General features: G+C 46.3%; 1 protein-coding gene across 1 annotated transcript; it reads right to left on the reverse strand.

Annotated features, from left to right (window-relative positions):
* Positions 1–3,755: 3,755 nt before the first annotated feature.
* On the reverse strand, positions 3,756–9,929 carry LOC125348032. The gene is given in 1 exon segment (XM_048340973.1): positions 3,756–9,929. A coding segment is annotated over 1 exon segment (5,235 nt). The 5' UTR covers positions 8,991–9,929.
* Between the last annotated feature and the right edge of the window lie 2,409 nt (positions 9,930–12,338).

Raw genomic sequence — 12,338 nt, forward strand, 5'->3', positions numbered from 1 at the left:
GAATTTTAACCTAGTGTACACATTTGCTCCAATTGTTTGTTCAGTTGTTCCTCTACTATTTGAACAATGTCTGTAATTCTGCTTTTTAACTGGCTCTTGTGGAAATGGAGTCACATAGGCTTTTCTTCACAGCTGGCTTTGAACTGCAATCCTTTTATCTCAGCCTCTTGAGTAGCTAGGATTACAGGAATGAGCCTTCTGCACCTAGCTAAGAATATTTAATCCTAATTGATTAGATGTATGCATCAATTATATGAAAATTAATATGAGATCATTTCAATTCTTAGTTGCTCACTTTTTCTTCTTAATTTACTTAATCTGTCGATTTCTGAAAGAGATATACTACAGTATTCCAATAGGAATCATCCTATACTTCTAATAGCTTTTTATGGGGTCTTGGAGTCTTTTTTCTTTAATTTTGTTCATAACAAATTGTACCCTATGAAAGTTTTAAATCAGCCTTTAAAGTTTCCAATTTTCCTGCCATGCTAAGGGAGGCCTTTTCTATTTAATATAATAAAAGTATTCTCCTATACTTCCTGCTAGCATCTATCTGTATTTATAGGTCTATCTGTAACTCAGCAGGTTAGCTAAAGAGTTAAACAGATAAAGATAGGCACTACAGGCAACAAGCTGGAGCATTAAAAATGCACTTGTCCCTTATCTCTCTGTTATTCCTGCCCTCTGTTGTTTGATATTCCGTGTCTTAGAAATCATCCCAAATGTAGTCATTAACAAATTTAATATAAGACAATACTAAATACAGTCTATAGAATAATTTCACTTTTATACAAATCAGATATGCATACAAAAATACACAGACTAATGAATGTACCTGAGTATTTCTTAGAATTTGAACCAGAATGATACATACCAAACTACTTAAAGTGATTGCCCTTATTAGTGAAAGAATAAAAATGAAGCCAGGATAACTCTCACACTGTACACTTCCTCAATGTTCTAATCTTCTGTAGTGCTCATGTGCTGTCTTCATAAATTACCGTAAAAGAAATCAAACTGATGATAAAAACATCCTGACTGGTTTCCTCTACCCCCTCTATAACTCAGAAAAGTACATTGCAAAAGAGGTGTGTGTCTGTGACTGACAACCACGTAGTTCAAATGCCATTGTTTTCTTGACACTGTAATTTCTTACTAACACTTCCTAGACTGAATCTATCCCTCAGGTCTTGAAAAACTAATCATTTAATTCAAATAGTATGGGAAGGAGGTCAATTTAAATCAACAAATGTATACCCTAACATTTAGTTTGAGGAAAAAATATCTCTGTCAGCTGTAATTTGAAATTGAGTTATGGCTATTACCATCTCCACTGGAACATCCTTGCAGGTAGAAAGGCTGTTTTGTCACCAGAGAAAATTGAGAGCCTGTCAAACAATTCCAACCCATGCTATAGCCCACCCCTACCATCTCTGAACATCTGATTTCTTGTTTTTGAAAGACCCCCAAGCGGTGGGCTGTCTTTCTATCTGAGGAGACCCCCAGAGATCAACGAGACACACGAGGGCTGCAACAGCAAGAGGTTTATTGCGAGTTACGGGTACCCGGGCGTCCAAGTCCTCGCAGGGAGGTGGCGCCCAGAGCTCGATGCCTAGGGGTTTTTATGGGGGGAAATCGCGGAAGCGGGCTTACAGAAGCTGACAGCAAGGTTACAGGGATAGGGATTGGTCAGTCCAAATAAGGCAAGGAACAGGGTTACATGACTCTGATTGGTCCACGTTGGTGAGCCTGAAATACCTTTTGGTTTTCCTGTTTTTACAACCCTTGGTTCTCGGAATTTGAACTTGTTTATCGCAATCTTGAAACCGCCTAGTTTCGGTTCCTGGAACTGGCTATTTTTATGGTCTTAAATTCCCAGAACCCCGACCAGGTGTTGGTGTTGACTCACGCTTTCTTGCCCTTTTCTTTCTGCCTGGCCTTACCGACTTTTATCAATCTGGGATCTGGGTAGGGGTCTTTCATCCCCCCCTTTTTCTATGAACTGAATAAAATCTTTTATTCCTCTTCTCGTTGCCTTAACTGATGGTATTGTTGAGTGAGAACCAAGGCGTGGGTGATGGACGTCCTATCTTTTATAAATTGTACAAGCCTGTTAAGGATGCAAGGGCCAAAAAGCAATATAAGCAAAATAATCATAAGGGGCCCTATTAGGGTAGAAAGCAGGGTAGTGAGCCAAGGGGACTTATTAAACCATCCTTCAAACCAACCTTGACCAGATTCAAAGAGCTGCTGTCTTTGCTTTAGTCTTTCTCTAAGTTTTGCCATACTATCTCTCACTAATCCTGTGTGGTCTGCGTAAAAACAGCATTCTTCCTTAAGGGCCGCGCACAATCCTCCCTCTTTTAGGAACAGTATATCTAAGCCTCTTCGATTTTGCAACACTACCTCAGACAGGGATGTCAAAGATTTTTCCAGAGCAGTCACAGATTCCTCCAGGGCCTTAATGTCAGTGTTCATTGCCGCTTGGAGTTGGTGGAACTGTCCAGTAGCTATTAAGGCAGTGGAGCCAGTGGCTATCCCGGCAGTAATGCCTCCAACTGTGAGTCCCCCTAATATTAGGGCTAGAGTTATGGAAATAGGCTCTCTCCTAAAGCGGTTTTGACCTTCAAAGTGACTATATACATATTCGGGGCTATGGTATGTGATTTTGGGCCAAAGTTCAATGGTAACACAGAAATCTGCAGTTGCGTTAAAAATATTAGCATAGACACAGGGAGTCAATCCAGAGTTACAAGCCCAGTGAGTTCCATTTGGGGGCACTAGGTAGTAGTTTCCTGCCTCGGGTGAGCGAGAGTCATTGCAGAGGCTCTGATAAATTGGAGGAATCTTTCCTATGCAGAGTCCTTCTCCTGATATTTCAGCCAAAGTTAATCCACGCTGGGGGAGATTAGTACATTGAGGCGGAGGGATGGTATAGGCAGTGTATTCGCCTATTACGGCTACTCCCTCGTAGAAAGGAGGCTGTGGGGCCAAGCATAACCAGCATTCTTGGGTCCTACTAGGATAAGTGGCATTAAGGACTGAAAAGGAACTCGTAACCAGATTTATTATTCTATCCCCTGTTCCTGGGACAGGGGGAGTTGGATTTGCAAGTGCAGCTAGGGGAGAGTACGGGGTTGCCCTGGGGGAAGGGATTAGTCCAGAAGGGGGTTTTTGCTCTACCAAAACACGGTTCGGCCCTACTGAGTGGGGGATTAGTGGCATTAGTGGCCGGGCTCGTTGCTGGAGAGTCAGTAGTACCCCAGGATCAGGTTTGTGTGGGTTATATACTCGGAGGCCCCATGTTTTTCCCTTCTCCCACCCGGAAGCCTTTTCACCCTCTGGGGTGAAACTTACTTGAACTTGGGAGTTTGACCTGCTTCCTTTAAAGAATCTAACCAGATCTCTTTTCTTTGATTTCCACCCTGCCCACAAGGGCAAGGGCATGGAGGTTACACAGTCCCAGGAGGCGCAGAAGAAATCCCCTGCCCCTCCACATTCCTCTCCCCGCCCTTCCTCGGGGCATGTATACCAAACATCTCCTTTTTCTCCGCATTGAGGCAGCCATTTCCTTTTCCATTCCTCTCCTGCTACCTCACACATGTCAAAGGTTAACCGGGGAAACCAGGTATTTAAGGCATGTTTTCCTTGAGCCAGAGCATACTCCTTTCCTGAGTTAAGATTAATTAAAGTCCAAGTCACATTAAGGACTTGGTAGGGGCTTGCCCTTCCTAAAGGGATGATTCCAAAGAGGACTATGAGGAAGGCCCCCCCTTGATTAGTCTTATCTTTAGTGGGTTTTGAGTGCGTTGGACTCGCCATTCCGGGATCGTTTCTTCAGCAGAAGCAGGTTTGACGTGAGACGCGTGAATCCAAGCAGCTATGCCGTCTACCTTTAAGGCGGTTGGAGTGGTCAAGAGTACGGTATAGGGGCCTTTCCAGCGAGGTTCCAAGTTCTTGGTCTGATGTCGCCGGACCCACACCGAGTCTCCGATCTGGAACTGATGTGGCACCACAGGTCTCTCCAGCTGTTCCTTATAGGCGGCAGCGAGTGGCTCCCAGACCTCTCTCTGGACGGTCTGTAAGGCCTGCAAGTGGGCTTGAAGATTTTGGCTGTTAGCAAAAGTGGAGACATCAGAACTATAAAAACTAACACAGGGAGGGGGTGCCCCGTAGAGAATTTCAAAGGGGGTAAGTCCGTGGGGTCCAGGGGTATTTCGAGCCCGGTAAAGGGCAAGAGGGAGTAGGAGTACCCAGTCCTTTGAGCCAGCTGCAAGCGTTAATTTAGTTAAAGTCTCCTTAATGGTTCTATTCATTCTCTCTACCTGCCCTGAACTTTGGGGTCTGTATGAACAATGTAACTTCCAATTAATCCCCAGTAACATGGCCACCTGCTGGTTTACCTGGGAGACGAAGGCTGGCCCATTGTCCGACCCCAGAAATTTAGGCATGCCATACCTGGGAAAAATTTCTTCCAGTAGTTTCTTGCTGACTACTTTGGCAGTTTCTTGCTTTGTGGGGAAGGCTTCCACCCAACCGGAAAAAGTATCGACAAACACCAGCAAATACTGATATCCGTAAAGCCCAGGTTTGATTTCAGTAAAGTCAACTTCCCAATGGACTCCAGGGCGATGCCCTCTCATTCGGACATTTCCTAATCCCGATTTTGTCTTCCCAGCATTTACCATGGCACATGCACGGCACCTGTCATATATTCTTTGCAAGATGTCTTCCTTGCCCAAAAAATAAACAAATCTTTCGTCTCGATCAAGGAGGGCTTTTATCTTTCTGGGGCTTAAGTGTGTTAGCTGGTGTACTTGTTCGATCACTTGCTGGGCGAAATTCCTGGGCAATACAGTCTTATTGTCAAGGATCCATATTTTTCTTTTGTCGTCTTTTCGGGCCCCTAGGTTTGTTAGGAGCTCTTCATCTTTTTTAGGGTATACAAATGGTCCTAAGTCTGCTCCTTTCTGACCTGCATTAGACTGAAGGCACATTGCTATAGGCTTTGTCTGGCCTTCGGGTTCAATGCTAGCACTCTGCCATTCGAGCCACTGCGCCCGCGCCTCTTTGTTGGAGACGGGGTATGGAGGGACCGAGATCACAGCTGCCCTTCGAGCTGTCTCGTCAGCCATCCTGTTGCCCCGGGCAATAGGACTTTCTCCCTTTTGGTGTCCCGGGCAGTGCATGATGCTGAGCTTACGGGGTAAGAATAATGCGTGCAACAGGGCCAAAATTTCTCTTTTGTTCTTAACTTCCTTTCCTTCAGAAGTCAAAAGCCCTCGTCGACTATATATTTCCCCGTGAATGTGGGCAGTGGCAAAGGCATACCGGCTATCTGTATATACATTGAGTCTTTTCCCGCTTGCCATTTTGAGTGCCTGGGTGAGGGCAATTAGCTCTGCCCTTTGTGCTGAGGTCCCTGGCGGAAGGGTCTCTGCCCAGATTACCTCAGTCTCGGTGGTTACGGCTGCTCCCGCCTTCCGTTCCCCATTCAGCACCAGGCTGCTCCCATCAGTATACCAAGTAAAGTCAGCGCCCTGAAGCGGTTGGTCAGTCAGGTCGGAGCGGGTCCCGTGCACTTCTGCTAAAATCTCAAGGCAATCATGGGGAACTGCTTCCTCATCCGCCGAGGGAAGTAGCGTGGCGGGATTGATGGTCATGACGGGCCCAAACCGGACCCGATCTGTGTCCAGGAGCATAGTTTGATAATGAGTCATTCGGGCATTGGACAGCCAGCGATCTGGCGGCTGCCTAATTAGTGCCTCCACTGCGTGCGGGGCCAGAATGGTCAGGGATTGCCCGAAAGTCAACTTGCTGGCGTCCTTAACCAGGACGGCAATGGCAGCCACCATCCTGAGACAGGGTGGCCATCCTGAGGCCACTGGGTCCAATTTCTTGGAGAGGTAGGCCACCGGCCGCCTCCAAGGCCCCAATTTTTGAGTTAACACTCCCTTCGCATGTCCTTTGCTCTCTGCTACATACAAATCGAAGGGCTTAGTCAAGTCTGGGAGTCCTAGGGCTGGGGCTGTTAGGAGAGCCTTTTTAATGTTCTGGAAGGCCTTCTGTTGTTCTTCTCCCCAGGCAAACATGGTACCCTGTTTGGTGAGGGGGTACAGGGGGCTGGCCATTTCGGCAAAGCCTGGTATCCACAGCCTGCAAAACCCGGCGGTTCCCAAAAATTCCCTTAGCTGCCGGGAGTTTTGGGGCTCGGGTATGTTCATGACTGTCTCTTTTCTTGCATCCGTCAGCCACCTTTCTCCCTTTTTAATTAAATAGCCCAGGTATGTCACCTGTTGTTGGCAAATCTGGGCCTTTTTAGCGGAGGCTCGATACCCTAGGGTCCCGAGGGCATGTAGTAAGTCTCTGGTTCCTTCCCTACATTCCCGTTCAGATGTCGCGGCTAGTAACAAATCATCGACATACTGGAGTAGCATCAAGGCGGGATGCTGGACCCGAAAATCTGCCAGGTCTCGATGTAGGGCCTCATCAAACAGGGTAGGGCTATTTTTAAACCCCTGGGGGAGTCTAGTCCAGGTCAATTGCCCTGAAATTCCCAATTCAGGATCTTTCCATTCGAAGGCAAAAATAGGCTGGCTGTCTGGGTGGAGCCTTAGGCAAAAGAAGGCATCCTTCAAGTCCAAAACTGTATACCAACAATAGGCTGGTGACAGTCCGCTTAACAGGTTGTACGGGTTGGGCACCGTGGGATGTATATCTTCTACCCGCTTGTTAACTTCTCGTAAGTCTTGGACCGGTCTATAGTCTCCTGTCCCAGGCTTTTTGACGGGGAGCAGGGGGGTGTTCCATGGGGACTGGCAAGGTTTTAAAATCCCCTGGTCCAGAAGCCTTTTTATGTGAGGTTTAATTCCTATTCTTGCTTCCTGTGACATTGGGTATTGTTTAATCGAAACAGGTGTGGTATTTGCTTTTAAAGCTATAACCAGCGGAGCTTGTCGTCTGGCCAATCCCATGCCTCCCGTCTCTGCCCATGCTTGAGGGAAATCATTTAGCCATTCTAAGTTAAGGGAGAGTTCTTTTCTTTTATTATTTTCATACAGTCTGTATTCTTCTTCCAGACTCAAAGTTAACACTTGCAGGGGTTGATTTTTGGGGCCAGCTACACGCACCCCAGACTCCTCAAAATGGATTTGGGCTCTCAATTTCTGGAGCAAATCTCTTCCCAATAGGGGGTATGGACAGTCAGGAACATGAAGAAAAGAATGAGTCACCTTACCGGTAGCCAAGTGGACTCTTCGATCAGTAGTCCATCGATATCGCCGTCCTCCGGTGGCTCCCTGGACCCATGCCGACTTGTCGCTGAGAGGTCCTGGGTCACGGTTCAGGACGGAATGTTGGGCTCCTGTATCAACTAGGAAGGTGACCGGTTGCCCCCCTACATCTAGAGTTATCCTGGGTTCAGGGGGGGGCTCCTGACCCCGACTTCCCTAATCATCCAGGGTCAAGAGAGATGTTTTAGGTCGAGGCCGAGGACCCCGGGGGTTCTTCGGGCAGTCTTTTGCCCAGTGCCCTCTTTCTTTGCAATAGGCACATTGGTCTTTTTCCACTCGGGGGGGTCCCCTTCGTTCTCCCTCCTGTCTATCCTGCCTCTTTCCTGTCACTAAGGTGGCCATGAGTTTACTAAGGTCCCTACTCTTTCTTCGATCACGTTCCTCTGCCTCTCTTTTTAGCCTCTCATCTCTCTCCTCTATTGTCTCTCTTTTATTAAATATCTTTTCTGCCTCCTTTAGTAGATCCTGTAGGGAACTTTCCCTTAAGTTTTCCAGCCTTTCCAATTTCTTCCTAATATCCGGAGCAGATTGCCAAATGAAAGACATGGAAACGTTAGTTGCCTGTCCTGGGTCCTCAGGATCATAGGGAGTGTATATTCGATAAGCCTCCTTTAGTCTCTCTAAGAAGGCAGAAGGAGTTTCCTCAGATTTCTGAATAACCTGTTTCACCTGAGCCAAATTTGTGGGGCGCCTAGCTGCCCCATGGAGACCCGCCATAAGCAACTGGCGATAAAGGATTAGGTGGTTCCTACCTTCCACAGTGGTGAAATCCCAGTCTGGTCTCTCTAAGGGAAAAGCAGCATTAATCTCATTTGGCAGCTGTGTCGGCCGCCCATCTGCCCCGCGAACATTTTTCCGAGCTTCCAGGAGGACTCTCTGCCTCTCTTCAGTAGTCAGGAGAACCTGTAGCAGTTGCTGACAATCATCCCAGGTAGGCTGATGGGTAACAAGTATGGACTCAATCAAGGCAGTTAGCATGGCGGGGTCTTTTGAAAAAGGAGGATTATTGTTTTTCCAGTTATACAAATCTGAGGCGGAAAAAGGCCAATACTGGAGTTGTCCGGTAGCCCCTGTTCTTAAGGGAAAAGCCTGGGTAGTGGAGTCCGCAGGGGGTAAATTACCGTCCCTCCTTACCCTAGTTCTAGTGGCAATAGGGGAAGGATCGGGCCGCTGCACGTCCTCCCTAGGGCCAGTTTCCGCCGGGTATGGTGGGGGCTGAGGCAACCGAGAGTCCTCAGTCATCAGGTCCAGGAGGAGGTCGTCCCCAGGGGGCAGAACCTTGGGGGCTTTTACCTTGAGGTCCTCTGAAGTTAAGGGAGGCTTGGTGACGGCGGGGAAAAGGGATGAACGGGAAGGGGGAGCGGAGGGTGTAAGAGGGTGTGTTGGGGGAAACAAGACAAAGGGCCTAACCCATGGAGGGGGGTCAGACATTAAGGCTTCCCAAGTAAGAATATAGGGAACTTGGTCTGGGTGCCCGCGTGGGCCGGGAACCATGATCCGTGCCTTGACCTGTAAAATAAGAATTGAATTAAAGGACCCATCTCTGGGCCAACTTAAGTCAAAGGTGGGCCACTCTGAGGAGCAATACGTGATCCAAGGTCGCTTGTGGACCTCGAGAGAGAGATTACTGGCGATCTTCCGAACCTCTGACCAATGCTGTAAAGTCAAACTTAAGGGGGTGGTAACAGATTGACCCATTATTTCAAAAACACAGAGTCCTAGGACAGACAACACAAAAACTACGGAGACAAAAGTGAAACAGATTTTCGCAGCGCGGCTTCGGTTGAAAACCGAAAGGAAAAGTTCAAATGGAGACTGTGTTCGTGAGAGTCCGGATCTCTCGTCTCCTTCACAAATCACGTAGCCCTCGGTCACCGGGGCAGCCCCAAAGGGACTGACTCTTTTCCAGGCTACGGAGGACAAATGGGCCAGGGTGGCCTCCAAAGACCACTGGGACGTCTCCCAGGGCTGCGGTCGGGAGTATGAGTTCGTCAACTCCTCCACGGAGCCGCCCAATACAAATCTAGTTAGCTAACTAGTACAAGAACAAAGCAAACGCAAGCGCAGAACACCAAAACAAAGACACAGACAAGTGCGATCGCTGGCCAGCTTACCTCCCGTCGGTGGGTCGGTGGTCCCTGGGTGGGGGTCTCCGATCCCGGACGAGCCCCCAGATGAAAGACCCCCAAGCGGTGGGCTGTCTTTCTATCTGAGGAGACCCCCAGAGATCAACGAGACACACGAGGGCTGCAACAGCAAGAGGTTTATTGCGAGTTACGGGTACCCGGGCGTCCAAGTCCTCGCAGGGAGGTGGCGCCCAGAGCTCGATGCCTAGGGGTTTTTATGGGGGGAAATCGCGGAAGCGGGCTTACAGAAGCTGACAGCAAGGTTACAGGGATAGGGATTGGTCAGTCCAAATAAGGCAAGGAACAGGGTTACATGACTCTGATTGGTCCACGTTGGTGAGCCTGAAATACCTTTTGGTTTTCCTGTTTTTACAACCCTTGGTTCTCGGAATTTGAACTTGTTTATCGCAATCTTGAAACCGCCTAGTTTCGGTTCCTGGAACTGGCTATTTTTATGGTCTTAAATTCCCAGAACCCCGACCAGGTGTTGGTGTTGACTCACGCTTTCTTGCCCTTTTCTTTCTGCCTGGCCTTACCGACTTTTATCAATCTGGGATCTGGGTAGGGGTCTTTCAGTTTTGAATACTGTATTTAAGTTAGATGACAGGTTTTGCATTGTAAATTGATGGGCAAATCCTTGTGCAATCAAATGTCAATCTTATTTCCAGAGCTTAGAGCTCAAAATGTAAATTCTGCTGTATATTTTGAAGGTACTTTGAATAAGAGTTCAGAAAAAGGAGGTTGGTCTAGATGCAAAGAAATACTTCTTAATGGGTCTCCAACTGTGATGCCAATCTTTCAAGTATTTTTATCCTAGGGAAGGTCACCAGTTAAAATAAAATATGTCAAACTTTTTCTTGCTTCAGTCAGAGGGGTTACATGGATCTCTCTCAGGTTCTCCTCAAGCTTCTTTTAAATCTCTGAGATATTTTGTTTTCCTAAAAATACATTTACACACAATCATGCATATACCCATTTATCCCTACATTTGTTGGGGTTTTCCAGAGAAACAGAACCAATGGAATACATAAAGACACATACATACATATTTAGTGAAAGAATTGATTTATGTAGTTAGGGAAGTTGAGTAATCCCATTGAAGAACTGACCCCCACTCTATTATCCCAGGTGCATACAGATGTCAGACAAAAGCTTAGGTATGTGTGAACGTGGTTGGTGTGCAAGCAGGGCAATGGGACCTGAGCCTGGTCATCAACATCCTATTGTGGGCCTAACTCCCACAGCCCTAATAACCTTTCAATAACCTCTGACTTTTCTTGCTCGGACCCAATAAAAGCCCAACTCCAACCCCACCTCCTTGCACAATCTCCATTCCCACAGGAAGGTTGCTGCCTCTTTCTGCTGTGCCTCAATAAACAGTCCTCCCCTGTTGAGATGGAGAGTCCAGGCTGTTCCTTTCCTTTCTCCTACATTTTCCTAACACCATAACAAGAGCATTTGCAAAATGGAGAACTATGAAACAATGGTGTAATTCAGTCTCAAGTCTGAAGAGCTGAACTCTGAGGAAGTAGTGGTGTAAATCCCTATCTTAGTCCCAAATCCCAGCAATGCTGGTTCAGGAACAGAAGAATATGGATGTCTCTGCCAAAGCAGGGAGATAATTCACTCTTCCTTTGACTTACTGTTGTCTCTGAATCCTCATCAGATTGGGCGATGTCCACCCACAGTGGGTAGGACAGCTGCTTTCCTCACTCCACTAATTCAAATGCTATCTCTTCTGGAAACACACACACACACACACACACACACACACACACACACACACATATCATGTTTTACTAGTTATGAACAAATAAGATCTACCATCAGAATCTCTGCCTTTTCATCTTCAAATTACTGTAGATTTTGAGTGGATGCAAATTCTCAAACATGTCAAAGTTTTAACTATAAGACTGTAGGCGAAAACAGAGTAGTGCTTTGAGATCCTACTGACTAAATTACATGAAAGCCTAGACCCTGGTAAAAAGTCAAGGCAGAAAATTAAGTTTTATCATCAGTATGATGTGACCAACAGCTAATCAGACCAACACTAGCTATAAACCATTGGAGGGATTACGTCAGCACATAATGCTAAATTATTGTTGTTGATGAAAAATTGATAAGTGCTTGCATTTTTTGCATGTGTTCCCTTATATGTGGAAGCTAGATTTAGCTTATATGGGTGGTATGCAAATGCATACAGATGTATTAACTGAAATACAGTAGATTCAAGGGAGATCCCAAATAGTGTAATTCCTTAGAAAGACAAATCAAGGATCAGAAAAATAAAACACCAGGAAGAGAGGACCGGAAACGGGTGAGGTGTTGTCAAGGGGAAGGGATAGAAGAATAAAAGAAGAGAAGAATGCAGTTGAGAATCCAATGTGCATCCTACAAAATTAAGAGTGAGGGAAGAAGTGGGTAGGGGAGGGATGGGTGAACATATTGAAGGGAGTGATGATATTGATCAAGACATTGTATTCATAAACTGCTTTGTTAAATGGCAAGTTCTTTGTACAACCACTTAAAGATAATAATAAAAAAATTATAAATAAATAAATATAAGTGGGTTTGAGAGGAGGTGGGAGAAAGGGGGACAAAAGCAAAGATTGACATGGAGTGTGTCATCATTGTAAGTCTCTGGGTTTTCAGAGCAAGAGAATTCTGGACTGGAAAAGTGGTTTTGAGCAGCATTCTCCATGTGTAGAGTTAACAAAGCCCTGGAAGTTTGCCCAGGGAGCTTGTACAAGAGACAAGAAGACTAAGGAAGAAATGACCTTCATTTGAGCTTTTCCCTGTGTATACTCTTCTGATTCATCCTGAGCAAGTTCTAGTATTAAAGTTGACCTGACATAATACAAATCTCACCTAGGTTTTAGACTTTAAACACTTTAAACACAAGTAGCATAGGCCCAGAGAC

Source organism: Perognathus longimembris, chromosome 1 (assembly GCF_023159225.1).
Source record: "Perognathus longimembris pacificus isolate PPM17 chromosome 1, ASM2315922v1, whole genome shotgun sequence".
NCBI classification, from domain to species: domain Eukaryota; kingdom Metazoa; phylum Chordata; class Mammalia; order Rodentia; family Heteromyidae; genus Perognathus; species Perognathus longimembris.